Below are 16,491 nucleotides of genomic sequence, written 5' to 3'. Positions count from 1 at the left end.
CACTGCAAACACTCCATGTGCCACGCCACGAGGTGTGTGCTGTACGAGTACAATGAAGGGGATTTGAGCGAAGGTTGAGGGCCTGCCCTCTGGAGACCCATGGGCCTGGGTTTGTATCCCAGTTCTGTCATTTAGAAGTTCAGATCCTCTTGTACCAACCTAAGCCCCAGTTTCATCATCAATAAATTGGAAATAGTAGCTCTCTCACTCCACTGTTGCTTGAATTAAATAACACAATGCTGGTACAGCACATTATCCTGCAGCTGGCATACAGACGATTATAGCTATTCAATAAATACTAATAGATACTGGTATTTCTATTCATTCAATGAGGAGGAAAAGAGAAAGGGACATACATGTTAGCTGAACATCTGCTGTGGGGCTTGTATCCTGTTAGGTGATTCTACCTCCTGAACTTGTTCCCCACAGAAATCTTCTGAAATAGGCAGAGCTATCCCTGGTTTCTAGATGAGGAAACAGAGTCACCTCAAAACCAATGGCTTGTCCAGCATCATCTAGTTCCTAAGTGACAGATCCAGACCTCAAAGCCAGGTTCATCACACCTGCTTTTTCATTATACCAGGGTGCTTCTCTTGAAAATAAAACCAGATCACAGGAAACAAACAGGACATTGACACAAGCAGCCCTGGAGCACAGAAAATTTAGTTTGAGACTCAGTTTAAATTCTCCCAAGTCCTTCTCCATGACAGTTCCAATAGAGAAGGATTAGCCTTGGGTAGTGTTGCCAGATAAAATACAGGATGCCAAGTTAAATTTGCATTTCAGATAAACAACAAATAATGTTTTAGTATATCACAATTATTGCATACTTAATTTTCTCTCCCTCTCTCTCTTTCTCTTTCCATCACCTTCCTCTTTCCTTCCCTCCCTTCCTCTCTCTCTCTCTTTTTTTTAATCTGGCAATTTTATCACCTTGTATTTCTTGCAACCCCTCAAGGTGTGCATGTTTATGAGCTAACCAGTGTTCCTCACCAGGGCAGAAGTTTGTAGAAGACATTTGGGAGAGTCTATCCAGTTCATGGCCCTCCTATCTACCCAGAAGGGCAGGCCCCACCACCATGCTGCCTGTCTGCTCGGGAAGGATCCTGAACCACTCTTGCCAATCCAATTCTCCCTCTTGAGATTGTGAACCAAAGAAGTGGAAGATGGAGCTAAGTCAAGTCAACACCCTGCAGAACAGTCCAATCAATTTCTCTTTCTTTTCTTTCTTTTTTCCTTTGTTTTTTGGTTTTGGTTTCGGTTTTGCTTTGGTTTGCTTATTTTGTTTCAAGTGGGGTTTTGGCTCTTGTAACCAAATCACTCTTGACTAGGCCATAACTCTCTTGTGGTCATTTTATTTGCCCAGAGGAGATATAAAATGACCTGTATTTTTGAGTGCCTGGATTAAGGCATTATTGCCTTTTAAAACTTCTCTAATGTTACTTATTTCTTCAATCGGTTGCATTTTATTTTAAATCAGAAAAAATACTATTAAGAGGCCCATCTTATGAAAAAGGCAATATGACCTAATGTCTTGAAAATAACAGTAATTCTCAGTGTCATCAGCTTTGATGAGCACCCTCCATCTAGTCTTCACATGCCATCTGGGCGGCACAGGTACAGAAATGGGGAAAGGAAGAAAACTGCTTTCTCTGAAGGAAAATGGAAACCCAACCTGAGGCTTCCTGTACACGGTGGATCTCTCATGGCAAAGCAGACTCCTTCACTGCCTGGCATCTGTGGCCTCATCCTAGCCTAGTCAATGGATTTCTTTCCAGACTGCAAGAGTAGGGAAGCACTAACAAAATCCTGTTATCCCCAAATTTTGGAAAGTAAATCGCAGAACTCTAGACAGAGCAGGGAATTGCTTATCCCAGTCATAGAGGCTTAAGTCCCTCTAAAAATATCTGAGCAGCCGTGTTGGTAACAACTGTCAAGTCCTCACTTGGCCCCCAGTCCTGGCCCTGGCCCTGGCCACCGCAGCTCTGCCCAGCTCCTGAGCTTTATGGTTTGGCTTTTATTTCTGTCCTCATGCTGCTGACAATCCACAGTCAACTGAACTTCATGCCACATATTCTGAAACTGAAAAACCTCAACAAGAGAGTCGGAGTGTTTTACTCTGCTCGACCGACACCATGACCCTTTTATAGATCTTCAAAGACTTACTCTCTTGGAAAAATGCTAGAACCCATTTAGAGACCCTACATGTTTTACTGGACAAATATAGTGACTTCTTTCAAAGATATTTTATCTGTATGCTTTTCAAAAAGCCTTTTGATGTTTGCTAACTTATGGCAAGGACCACCTTCCTCTCCTCTGCTGAGCATCACAGGGCTTCATCTCCCCCTCCCCATGAATGTCACAGGATTCCTCCTCCCCTGATGACCACAAGGCAAGGTCTGCAGGAGCCTTTGGTTATATTCAAGGATTTTTTTTTTTTAAGCATGTACTTGATGTATTAAGGGTCTGGCGTGTGGAAGTCCCAGGCATCTGACTGGTGAGTACTCTCCTCTTCCCTTCCTAAAATGCAGTTCTCATAAACTACAAAATTTTATTTTAAAAGAAATAAGAAGTTTTAATCTGTAGATTAAAAGCAAAAATCGGCTTCTCTATTTCTGACTGTCAGCTCTCCCTGACACCAAGTTCTCGTACCCACTATATTAATTACCTATTGCTGCACCAAAACTCAGTGGCTAATAATAGCAAATATTTATTTATTTTCACTCAGAGTTTCTATGGGTCAGGAATTCAAGAGCACCTTAGCTGGAAAATTCTGAATTGAGGATCTCTATTAGGGCCAAGAGATTGACCAGGACTACAGTCATCTGAAGGCTTGACTTGGGTTGGAGAAGCTTTTTTCTAAGTAGATCTCTCATGTGGCTGGCAAACTGATGCTGGCTGTTGGCAGGAGGCGGCAGTTCTTCCTCACCTGGGCCTTGAGCTTCTTCATGTCATGGTGGCTAGCTTCCCCCAAAGTGAGAGATCCAAGAGGCCAGGGTGGAAGCTGCAATGCCAGTTATGACGTAGCCTCAGAAGTCACAAATGTAATTACCACCATAATTGACTGGCCCTCTGAGTCATTATGGGAAGAGATTACATAAAGGTGTGAATACCTGGAGCCCAGGATCACTGTGGGTCATCAAGGAGGCTGGCCCCCACCTTTTTCATCTGACCCTTTCCTCCCCTCTCTGGTTCTGGCCACCACTTCACCAACCCCATTTTATGTCCCTGGATATCCATAAAGGATTTATCTATCTGGCTGGATCCTTACTATCATGTCTCTTTAAGCTGCCAACATTTTAAATTATTATAAATCTCATAATTAGAGCAAAGCTTTTCTCTTAAAACTAGAGAATAGAGAATCAGTGAGATTAGAGAATCAGTGAAAGCCACATTGGCACCAGCTATGAGAGAAAAGATGGACTACATTTGTTGGCCATAAGTTCAGATAGTCTGAAGGAAAACATGATTGACAAAAACAGACCGAAAATAACCATTGTAGCTCTAGGCTGTATTAATAGCTAAAGAGTATGTTTGTTAAAGGAGGTGATATTCTTATCAATGACTGAAGTAGTTAAAACAGACTAGAAATTTGAGCTTAATTCTCATATAAGGAGGGACTGTGACAACCCAGAGTAGGTTTAGAGATGACAGAGTAGGGATGAAATCAAAACTGAAAGCGTAAAAAGGATGCCAAATGTTTTACAATCATTGCTACGGTCAGAATGTTCGTGCCTCCCTGACCAAAATCCGTATGTTAAATCTTAATGCCCAAGATGACAGTATTAGGAGATGGAAACATTGAGAGGTAATTAGGTCCTGAAGGTGGAGCCCTCATGAATGGGATTACTATTCTTATAAAAGAAACCCTGCAGAGCTCCCTCAACCATTCCACCATGTGTGGACATAGTGCAAAAGTCTGTGACCCAGAGGAGGACCTTCGACTAGCCACGCTGATCCCTGACCACAGATTTCCATCTCCCAGAACTGTGAGAAATTCGTTTCTGTTGCTTATGGGCCTCTTGGTCTGTGGCATTTTGTTACAGCAGCCTGAATGGACTAAGAAAATCATTATGTCCAATCACTGTCTGACCTGTTTTCTTACCACCCACCACTTCCCTCAGTCTTCCCACATTATCCAGTTTGATCCCACCTTAGATTCCCCCATCAATAGCTTCTCACCAGGCCTACCCAACCCTCATAGCTTCCTTCACTTTCTCCCTCTCAGCATCCCGCGATGGGCCCACTGCTGCCTCAGCAGACTGAAGATAATGGCAAGACTGCACCCAGGCATAGCATTCTACAGTCCACCAAGTGTTTGCACGACTGTCTATTATCCCACCAAGTCAGGTTAGCTTTGGTCTCTGGAACCCCACGGGAAAACAACCAATGGTAGGCACTTTGGGATGCATGGAGGGAGCTATATTTCTTCCTTAATCCAAGGAGGAATATCTTAACATATATAGTTGTGCAACTTTATGAAGCAGAAAGAAGGTTACAGGTTCACCACACAGAAGGAAACAGAAGCCCAGAAAGATTCAGTCACACGGCCATGGTTTCCCAGCATGTTGGCGGCAAAGCCAGAACCAGTAACCCCAGTCACTCGGACTCCCAGTGCTTTTCCCTCTCTGCACCATTACAAAAATGTCCTCCTTTCAGCTGGGGTGGAGGAGACAGGAGGTGGCAGGAAAGTGCTCCCTGCTGTCGCAGCACCCCTCGCAGGCTCCAAAGAGCTGAATGCAATAACGGTTTGCACTTATCAGTCCCCATTCATCTCCCCATCCCCCTGTGACATTCATTATCGGAAACACAGGCACCAGGGAAGGGCAGGAGCTAGAATCAGAAGAATGAACAGGCACCCTTCGCTGCCTTTAGAGGCTTTCTTTTCCATTTCGAATAAACTCTGTTAAAAGCCTGTGCCGGGGAATGTAAAAAAAGTGGAGCAGGAGCAACAAAGGCAAACATCTATTTTATTTGTGTGACAAAGGCTCATGGGAGAAGCTGGCTTTGGCATAACAACGCAGCTCTTCTCCATGTTACATGAGTGAGTGAATTCAAAAGAGTTTATGGGAAAGACACAGGAGATTATTTGGAGCCTGGGAAGGTTTAGGAAGCAGAATTTAACAGGCACTGCCAGAACAGGGGGCTAAGAAAAATAGAAAGGGGTTTCCAAATTTCAGCGGAGCAAAGCATAATCCCCTTCCCCCTCAGAGACTCAAGACAGAGTGGAAGAGGGAAAGGGGAAGTTGCCAGAGGAAGCAGCTGAGAAAATTGCCCTAAATTCTCGGCCTAGCAGGAAAAATTAAAAGTGGTTTGGTCCTTCTCCACCCCCACAATGCCCACCTCTTAACACACAATTGCAGAGGGCAGGCAACTGGGGACCAGCAGTCAAAAAGGTCTCATCTACCAATTTGAAGGAAGAGAAGGTGGGTGAGTCACAGAGATTTACCTGCTGGATCATCAGGCCCTCAGACCCCAAGGAATCCCCCAGAAGAGGCCTCCTGAAGTGTCTTCTTCTGCTCACCCTATTCCCTCTCTTCAAGCCTGCAAAGAAGACCCCAGGTCAACAGAATCACAAGAGAGGCCCAGGTCTCAGGATGAATAAGTCAGCAGTTCTCAAAGATGAGCCACCTATGAACTGGGCAAAATGCAAGTTCAGCAGATCCAAAGAGGAGCCTGAGATTCTGAATTTCTGACAAGCTCCCATGTGATGCTGCTGGTGGTCCATAGACCACAGTTTGAGTAGCAAGGCCATAAGTTTACGTTTTCTCTGCAGTAAAATTGATTTGGTTGATAGTGGTTAATGATTAATGATGGTTAATGGTTAAAAATGGTCAGTATGATTATAATACCATCCTCACCCTCTCATCATCAGAAATAACTTAAACACTGGTTTTAAAACTGAGTTGTAACCTGTAAAACACCCTACATAGGTAATTAATATTCGTGATGTCCACAGTGTATTGCCTAAACACACCTGAAATCCAGAGAAATACACTCTATAGAAGAAATGACAGGGAGAGAGGCTGGGCCACAGAACGTTCAGATGATGTTTCTCTCTGACAATCAGCAGTTACAGAAAGTAAATTCTTTTCTACAATCCTGTGTCTGAATCCATTGCTCTTTTTGCCTCCTACTATACTGATGATGGGACCCAAATTATTCACCTGTAGGTATTCACCAACTTTCCCTGTCCCTGACTCAGACAGAGCTTTCAGGTATCAAAGATGACAGAACAGGAATGCTGTGGGTGAGAGAGAGAGAGTCCTGGGCTAGGAGAGTCAGAGGCTGCTGGCTCTGTGAGGGTTTCAGACACTAGAAAACAAAAACAAAAACAAAAACAAAAACAGTTGACCTGGATTATGAACACGGGTAGGGTCCACTGTAACCTCCAGAGAAGAATCTATCCCCTCAATACTCACCACTCCAAACATGCTGGCAAATTCTTACTGCAGAAAACTGCAAGAGCTACTCTGCCTAACAGAGTTCTCTGGTGTAAAGCTCTGGTGCACAGAGCAGGCTGGGGGTGCCAGGGAGTTAATGCCCCCATGAGCAGACACTGAGCATTGATTAAAAGATTTGGTGAATAAATACTCCAGTTTTCTCACCCTTCAGATGAAGCAACTGGGAGGCATGGCCTCCAAGCTCCAAGAGGCCCACAGTGGGATCGAACTCCAATCACCCACAGAGAAAACCAGTTTATTAACACACCCTGAAAACGTCCTTCCCTCCCTGTTGTATGAGCTTCCTAGCTCTGCAGTAACAAATTATCATTAACTTGGTGGGTTAAAGCAAATAAATTTTTTCTCTCACTGTTCTGGAGGCCCCAGAAGTCCAAGATCAAGGTGTCAGCAGGGCCACGCTTACTCTGGAGGTACTAGAGGAGAAACTTTCCAGCTTCTGATGGCAGTTAGGATTTCTTGATTTGTACTCAACATCACTCCAATCTCTGCTCTGGTAGTCACATTGCCTTCTTCTTTGTGTGCTTCAAATCTCCCTCTGTCTCCTTATAAGGATGCATGTGATTACAGCTAAGGCCCACATAGATAATCCAGGATCATCTGCTCATCTCAGGGTCTTTAACAATCTTCCATGACTTTGCCACATAACTTAACACCCATGGGTTCCAGGGATTAGGATGTGAAAGGCTGTTGGGTACCGTTTTTCAGGCTACCACACTGTGTCTCTTCCCTACCCACCTACTGGAATTACTGGGATTATTTCCCAAATAAAATCCTTGGACTCAAATCCTAGGCTCAGAGTCTGCTTTTGGAGAAACCCAAACCAAGACAATGCCCTTGTTTGAGAACACAAAGAAAGACTGGAATTTCTGTCTGTACTAAGCTTTTTAAAATACAAGCTTGCCCTGGGACTAGACCAGGGCGCTATAAGTGTTCTTGCAATGAAAGAGACGTCCTTCCTCATTGCAAAAGTCAATCACTCTGGTTTCACTGCAGATTCGTGTCCCCTTCCCCTTCTCAGAATCCAAGCCACAGTGCTGACCTCCCCACTGCCTTAGTGGTCAGCCTCCGCACCCCCCACCACTGCCTCTATCTCAACTATAGTAATACACTCTTCAGTCCTTCCCATCTTAAAAGTAAGGGGCCACCTCCAAATGGGAAGCATATGGACACACGCAATTGAACAGGGCCAGCTGATAGCTCATTCACTGAGGAAAACACAACAACCTCACTCCTTTACCCTTTAGCTCCAGACAGATTCTCACCAGCAGAGAAAACTAAGGGGGTAGCTTCAAGGGTTACTCCTGCCCCTCTCTCCAAATCCAGCCCCAAAGTACGACCACAGGAAGACCAATGGGTTGTGCCATAATTTTCTTCCAGGGCCCTAATGTTCTCTCTCTCTCTTTTTTAAATTGAAGTATAGTCAGTTTACTATGTGTCAATTTCTGGTGTACAGCATAATGTTTCAGTCAAGCATGTACATACATATATTTGTTTTCATATTCTTTTTCATTATAGGTTACTACAAAATATTGAATATAGTTCCCTGAGCTATACAGAAGAAATTTGTTTTTAATCTATTTTATATAAATAAATAGTAGTTAATATTTGCAAATCTCAAACTCCCAATTTATCCCTTCCCATGCCCCTTCTCCCCAGTAATCATAAGTTTGTTTATTATGTCCGTGATTCTGTTTCTGTTTTGTAGACAATTTCCTTAATTGTTCTCTTGAAAATTATTTCTGGCCAAACAAGCCGTGCTTAAGACATGGTGGCCAGGATGGACATCATAAAAGCTGAGACTCTGCTACGTAATTTCCTGCCGATTGCATAAGTCCTCCCCTTTTGGAGCAGTATTATTTCTAAAATCTCCACTGTACAATTAAGAAAACTGACTCTTGCTGATATTTAGAAATTAACTTATGGCTTCACAAATAGGAAATGATGGAGCAAACATTCCAAGCTAGGCCAGCAGACCTCTGACTACTACTTCACACACTGCCTCAGTTATAACTATAGGATCAGCTCCGGCCTCAGGCCATGGCCACGGGGGAAGCACTGAGGAGTCCAGGCTCAGCTGGTCAGGAGCCCTGTTCCATGCTCACTGCCATTTCACTCTCTCACCTCAAGTTACCTCCCAGGGCCTCTCAATTCTCTGAGCTGCATTTGACTGTTTCCTGGAAATTGACACCAAGGTTGAGTGACAGTGACAGGAGCTTAGACCTCAGCCCAAAAGAGAAAACAGAGGCCTAATTCCAGCAAGGGAGTGTCTATGCCCTTCTTGGCGAGAGTCTGCTAGCCAGCACCTTATTATGCTATGAGAGTACATGCAGGCCTCTTCAAGCCCATTCATCATTGTTCCGGTAAGTCCATGCTTGGACGCAGTAGCCTTGATGGCGTTTTTTCTGCCACTACCAGCTCCAGCAATCTGGAAAGTGGAGTGATGGGTAATCAGTCTCTCCATCATTAGGGCGAAGAGGAGAGTCTCCTGTGGACCTGGCCTCCCAGTGTGGGTTAGCAAAAGGGCAGGCAGAGGTTTTTTAATAAAAGGGCTGGCTCAGGGAGGCCTGATTCCAAACAGAGGTGGCTTGAAGGTAAATGATGTTGCAGCATGGGGTGCAAGGAGTGTCCTTCTGCTTGGATCTTGGGAGAGTCAGGGATGGACCAGGACTGGGCTATGCATGGAAAGCTTAGTCACTCAGGAGTGACGAGAAAGCAGGAAAAGCGGGAGTCTGAGGCTGCCTGGAGAAAGGGCTGCCAGCCTGGCTAATGATCTGCTTGGCTAGGAACCCAGCACAGCTGTTAAGAACACGGGCTCTGGAGTCCCCTACCCTGGGATCCTCGACTTCCCCAGTTTTCTAGTTGTGCAATCTTGGGCATATTACTCGTCTACTCCAAGCCTAGATTTTCTCAACAGTGAAATGGACATAATAAGCATCAGTGGATTTTTGAGGTTAAAATGTGATAAAGTACATAAAGGTACTTGGAAGAAGGATGTACATTCCTAATTTAAGACACAGGTACAGACGCTTCCAGATCATTGTCTGCCTGATCCAGATGTCACCTTATAAGTTACCCCATAATAAACTGATCCATTGATTGTATGGAGCTGTCTGCCTGATTTTTCAGTTTCAAGAGCCTCCTCAGTTCAGTGGGCATTTTTTGCTCCCTCTGTCTTCCAACACTACCATCCAAATTGTCTGGGGGTCATTCTGATCAACTTTCAACTACCTGAATAGGTCACTATATAGTCAGTGCCATCCAGGCAGTCCATGGATAACAGGAGAGTCACTGAGGTCCCATCTAGAAAATAACTATATCTGGTAACTAAGTACATGAAGATGCAGAAAAATAGCCTCATGAATAACCATTTTGGTAATCAATACAAAATGATTTCTCTAAATTTCAACTATTGCACAGACATGGCATTGATTTCACTGTGTTTCAGTTTCCCATATTAAAAAAAAACAGAAATATTAGTATTCCTCCTTATACAGATTAGCTTATCATTCATTAAATATTCACTCTCTTTCCCCAACATTCATGGGAAGAGTATACTTCCCTGCCCCTAATGATATTGGACTTGGTCATATGACTTGCTTTGGCCAATGAAATGTGGATACTACTTCTGAACCTAAGCCTTAAGAGACATTATATCATTCCATTCACCCCTCTGAGAGCTTCTAACCTCTACCATACAGACCTCCTCCCAGATAACTAATATCCCTTTAGCCTGAGCCCAAGAATGAAACTATGTGGAGCAGAGCCACCTGAGCTAACTCCAGCTGCCCTACAGATAAATGGGCAAGAAATAAATACTTACTGTATATGCCATTGACTTGGGGTGGCTTGTTACACAGCATTAGGGAGGCAATAGCTAACTGATATACTCTCTATGGCAAGAATATAGCTGCATGAGCAGTTTGAAATAAGAGATAACTTACATAGAAAATAACCAAGCAATTATCATGAGTTTCTTAGTGGCTCTAATATTGGACCAGGTCTTTGAAATAGAGCCCTTGTCAGAGCATATCATGGGTGGGGTACCAAGAAACATGCTTTCCTTCCTTCAAGAGCTCTGCTTGAGGCTCCATCTTCATTCATCCAGCAAGTGGAGTGGGAACTTTGAGTTCATTCTGTTTCTTTATTCGAAAAGTTTATCATTTAATATCTTTAAAGTCAGGTTGGACACACAAATCCTGTTTTTGATGATGCAAATTTCCTCCTTTCCAAGAAAGGCAGAAATAACGACTCTGGCACAGATGGAGGAGATTTCTTCAGGGAAGGAAAGCATCATTTAGGTTGGTTAATGCTTCCCCTGGTGAGCCATTGTATTCTTGTTTGGGGTTTCTGGGCCCTCATTTTAGGTACAGCAAGACTCTTCAACTGAGATTTATAGTGTAGAAACAGTCAACAAGAGCAAATGAATCAATCTGGGAAGCCATGTTGCCCTCCACATAGTACACTTCCGTCTGATTCTCCCAAGTATTTACCCTTTTCTTACAATCATTATTTATCCCATGGACCCATATTAAAGCACTTTCATGAGTATACTAAGCCAAAGGGTATCACAGTACTCATGGTATGATGGCTGCCTTTGCTTAAATATGTGGTTTTGTTTATCTGTTTAAGAAAGCATCATATCTTTCCATTATGAGTAAGTGCTAGGGAGTATCAGTTTGGGTCCAGTCATGTTATACATTTTGGAGGGAAATGGGTAACTAAGAAATCTCCTTGATTTTATACTCCCATCCCAACATTCTAGCAGAGCTCTTTTCCAGCCTAAGTTCCAGACAAGAGGGAGTATTGCTGACATTAGTAAGTTCTACATGGAATGCTGCCATGTCCCCTCCCCAGCCTGTGCTCTCCTTCATCTGTACTTCTTTCCTAGGCAATCTTATCCATCCCCATGATTTTAAGCATCATCTTTACACTAACAATGCTTGCATTTAGACCTCTAGCCCAGAGCACTCCCCTGAGCTCCAAATTCATTAAAAAAAAAAAACCACTGCCTGTTTGACACCTCTACTTTGATGATTTGCAGACATTTTAAACATAATATATACAAGTGGAATTCTTCATCAATTCTTCCCCTCCACATACATACACCAAACCTCCAAAACTGATTTTCCTCCAACCATTCTCAATAAATAGCATTTTCATCTTTTCAGGAACTTAAGTCAAGAATCTGGGAGTCATCTATGCTCCTCTGTCTCCCTCAGCACCTACAATCAATTTCTTACATACTGAGTCCTAGAGTCTGTTTTAAAAACACATGGAGATTCCATCACTTCTCTCCATCATCACTGCCTTAGACCAAGCACCATAATCTCTTCTCTGGACTCCTTCAAACACTTCTACTTGGCCTTCCTCCTTCCATCTTCCACATAATCAGCCAGGGATTTTCTATTAAATGTTATAATTCTCTTCAAAACTCTCCAGTGACTTCCAGTTGTAAAATACTATCATAAACTAAATGACTTAAAGTGACACAAATTGATTATCTTACAGTTCTGGAGATCAGAAGTTTGAAATGGGTCATATGGGCTAAAATTAAGGTGGTGGCAGATTCTATTCCTTTCTCTCCAGAAATCCTCCAGGGGAGGATCTGTTCTTGCCTTTTCTAACTTCTATAGGCCATCTCCACTCCTTGGCTCACCGCCCTGCATCACCTCAGCCTCTGCTTCTGTTGTCCCATCTCCTTCTATGAATCTGATCCTCTTGCCTCCCTCTCTCTTATAAGGACCCTACTAATTACATTGGGCCCACCCTGATAACCCAGGATAATCTCCCCATCTCAAGATTCTTAGCTTAATCACATTTGCAAAGACTCTCTTGCCACATGAGGGTAACATAGCCACAGGTTCCAAGGGTTGGACATGGTCATCTTTGGAGACCATTATTCTGTCTACCATACTTATGATCCCACTTAGAACAAACTTAAGTTGTCCCTTGATACAATCAGGAGCCCTGCTATCTCTCTGATCTCATGTTGGACTACTCTCTCTCTGTTCATTCAAACCCCACTATCTTCTTTGCTGTTCTTCAAAAGAGCCAAGCTTGTTCCATGTGCTGAACTATCTTCTCCCTATGAAGCTCTCCCCCAAATGCCCACATAGCCCATAGTTCAGATCCTTGACCAAACGCAACTTATAAAAAGGGCTTCCTTGACCAACTGTCTAAGACATACCCCAAACACACACACACACACACCATTATTGTCTGTCCCTTACCCTATCTTATTGTTCTTCTTAGCATCTAATATAGCACATATTTATTTGATTATTTATTTATTACAGAACCCTCCCTCCCAAACATAAGCTCCATGACACAGGGACCTTGCTTTTGTTCAAAGGTTTTTACTCAGTACCTGGCACAGAGGAAGTATTCAATACATATTTGATAAACAGATGAATGAAAGAAGAATAAAAAGTCTACTGTATAAATTCAATGAGTCATACACAAGAGGTTGTCTAGTTATACCTGTTCAAGGAAGACTTAATGGAGAAAGGAATAGTTAGGCAAAACTTTAAGGGCTAAATAAACATTAAGCAAGTAGAAAGAACACCTAACTAGCCTTCCCAGATCTAATACTCCCTGGGTGAATGAAGTAAATTGAATTTGTGGACCAAGAAGTTCAAAAACTCCCTCATCTTGAGGGAAGTAACCAAAGGGCTCCTTATCTTGAGCCATGTGTACTGCTCAGATACTTGTTGTTGACAATTCAGTTTTCTCCAGTTCACCCAGGGCTGTTTATCAGTATCAGGCAAGGCAGGCAAAAGAACTCAGGTTGACTGAGGCAAATGTCCACACTGAGTCAGGAGCAAGGGCCTTTCTGGTGGGAGATTTTGGGCAACGATAAAACTGAATTTAACTAAGTTATATCTTGGGAATACAGAATTTGTCTTTTTCCACTGTATAATGCACTGTTTGAGTACCCACCATGTTCTGTCATGTCCCAGAATACATTTTGGCCTGTTCCGCTTAGGTGCCCACATCATACATGGTATTCGTACCAGTACCCCAGCCATAGATAGGGGTAACAAAGATTAAGATCGCATCCCTCCAGGAAAGGAAGGGAAGCTGAGCAGAGCAATGTTAGTTACTCTGATTCAGGCCAGTTGGACCTCAGCTTGACTCGGTGACTGAATATGGTCAGGACAGAGACTTGACTTGGCTAATGGGGCCAGAGACCTGATAAAGTACTTGAGGAATTCTGTTTCTCTTGGACCCATGCCACTACCATGAGAACATGCCAGGCTCACCCATAGTAGGGATGGCAGAGACATTTGGGAAAAAGCTAATGTATACCAACAAAGATCATCCTAGACTAACTAGCCTCAAGCAGACCTGCTAACTGACCACAGACATACCGGCAAGCCTAGTCCAGACCATTTGACCCAGATCAGCAGAACCACCCAGTCACCAGTTACTCATGAGAAGTAATACATGGTTGTTGTTTAAGCCACTAAATTTTGGTATGGTTTGCTACATGATAACTGTTAACTGATACAGGGTAGAGACAGATAGCTTGTCCTCTGAAAGAGGTCAGTTCAGAGAGAGATAAGGAATACAGTGACTCAGAGGATCCATGGTTGTGTTGGCCATTGCTAAGCCCACTGGACACAGAGTTCACTGGCCACAGATTCACATCTAAGAACTTGGAAAGGTAAGATGTGCTGCCTGCCTATATATGACCAGCTCAGGCACTGGGGTAGTTCTGCTCCTGATGTGATGTGATCAGTAATTTCATTTTAGCCATCTGGAAAAACAAGTCTGGGCTGATGCTGATGGCCTGTGAATGACTCCTGAAAAGAGAAGAGAACCAGAACTTCTCCCTCTACTCATTCAAGCATAAGTGGCTGCTCCTTGGCAATCAAGAGCAGGATGCGATGCTGAACAGTCCACCTTCCCCTGCAGACTCAGCAGTCACCCAGAGACCTTGAAGAAGAAGCACTGACAGAAAACAAGCACACAATTTCAAACCATTCCCTCTAAAGTTTTACCAATGTTTGATAGACACAGATAGATATTCCTCAGACAGCAGAGAATCACCCTCTCCTTGGAATAAAATCAGCTGGACAGAATTTTTCTTTTCAAATGTAAAATGTTGTTTCCAAACAAAGGAAGTGAGATGTTTTCTACAGCTGCTCCACATCCATTATGCTTTGCAAAAGCATGTTCATGAGGTTTTTATGATGCAAAAAAGAAAATAATTAAGATGAGAGGCACTTCTTGTCTTTGAATCTTTTTTGTTTAACCATGTTTTGCAAATGGCCAATATCTCCTGTTACTTAGGTTAGCATCCAGAAAATGTTAGCACTTAATTATAAAATCAGCAGCTAATATGCTTAATGACTTTACATTATACCCAACAATAGCTGCAATGTGCTTTAAAAACACATTTGCATTCATATTCCTTTGACCTATCTATCAGAACCTTGAGGCAACCATGCTGTAACCATTTACAAATAATTGCCCTAGTTAACCGGGTGGCCCTGGATATGGTGTGATGCACCCATAGTGGGAAGGAAATGCCTTCTGGAGGGAAGAGCTGACTCTTGGTTCACAATTCACTTGTATATCACTAGCTTAGAGTTCGTATGTTCAATATTCAGCAAGGTGCTGGCCTTCCCAGGAGCTAGTGAACCTCAAGTCTCAACGGGAAGGATAATATGGGAAAAGGCCCAAAGTTGGTTGCTAAGAGAGCCCAGTGGAGATGAATGGGAGACTCTGATGTTGAGGAGTACCTGGGAGCAGAGGGCAGTGGGTTGAATTGTGTCCCCTCCGCACATTTATATGTTGAGGTCCTAACTCCTGGTACCTCCGAACATGACTATGTTTGGAGATATGGTCTATAAAGAAGGAATTAAGATAAAATGAGTTCATATGAGTGGTCCCTAATCCAGTATGACTGGTGTCCTTGTAAGAAAAGGAGACTAGGATAGAGACAAACACAGAGGAATACCCTGTGAAGACACAGGGAGAAGAGAGCCATTTGCAAGCCAAGCAGAGAGCTTTCAGAAGAAACCAACCTGGAGTTCTTCTGGCCCCCTGTGTACCTCCTCACTGCTGACACATTGATATCATACTTCCAGCCTGTAGAACTATGAGAAGATAAATGTCTCTTGTTTAAGCCACCCAGTCTGTGGTACTTTGCTATGGACCCTAGCAAAGTAATACAGGCAAACTCTGGTAGTATCCATATCTGGAGTCCAGCAGACACACCACTAGACACAGGGTGGTCTCTGATGCTCACAAATGCATGTGTTCACCACTGTGGTTCCTTTAGAAGCCTCCCTACCCACCTCACACAAAGGCTACATACAAAGGGGATTCAAGCCCTTCTTAGATCTTCATGACCTGAGGCACCACTAGGGCCTCTTCCCCCACTTCCTCTCCTGCTTTGCCTTTTAGACCTATTGCTCTGTACTGGGCCAGTTTTCAGGTTTTCCTCCCTCAGGCCATACTCTCCATGCTTGATCCAAATTCAGGATCTCCAACTCCAAGGGTAGACCTCTGATCAGAAACCCTGCCGATACTTAAGTCTAAACCAGATAAGTTTTGTTCTGGCCCAGTGCTTCTCAAGCAAGCAAGGAAGGAAGATCTATCCTAAAGGATTCTCTCTGCCTGTTATCTCCCCCAGTACTGTTAGGATTGCCAATGGCCTAGTGCAAGTTTGATTACCTGAACATTGGAAGAACTGTTCCCAAACAGTTCTGTTTTGTTCAGTTTGTTGTTCAATATATTTCCCACCAAGAAAGTGAAGGATCTGATTCCTTTTTGAGAGCACCAACTGGTAACAAAGGACCAAAGAAGGTAAAGATGCTGAAGGACCTTGCTCTTGGTAAAGCTATTTGGTACAATGACAGAAGGGCCAGTGTGGGTGAACTGAGAATTGAATTAGTTGACATATAAAAGTTTCCCAAGTAAATTCTTCCTGAAATGAAGGAAGCCTGTCTTGGAGGACTCAGGCTACTGGCAGAAGTAGAAAGCCTTTGTTACTGTCTTCTCACTTTGCTTTAACCAA

General features: G+C 43.3%; 1 protein-coding gene across 2 annotated transcripts in view; it reads right to left on the bottom strand.

The window, feature by feature from the left end:
* Positions 1–16,491, bottom strand: part of CDH13 (cadherin 13) — a 1,012,485-nt gene that overhangs the window by 956,528 nt on the left and 39,466 nt on the right. The window contains exon 1 of one of the 2 annotated variants that reach the window (XM_072967812.1): positions 5,450–5,476. The exons of the other annotated variant lie outside the window; for it this stretch is intronic. Within the exon in view, the coding sequence (XP_072823913.1) occupies positions 5,450–5,461 (12 nt within the window). The 5' untranslated portion in view covers positions 5,462–5,476. Of the gene's footprint in view, positions 1–5,449; positions 5,477–16,491 lie in introns of those variants that run through there. 2 annotated transcript variants of the gene reach the window in all.

Source organism: Vicugna pacos, chromosome 9 (assembly GCF_048564905.1).
Source record: "Vicugna pacos chromosome 9, VicPac4, whole genome shotgun sequence".
Taxonomy (NCBI): Eukaryota; Metazoa; Chordata; class Mammalia; order Artiodactyla; family Camelidae; genus Vicugna; species Vicugna pacos.
Note: the sequence above shows the minus strand (reverse complement) of the source record. Positions and strands in the feature narration are given on the sequence as shown.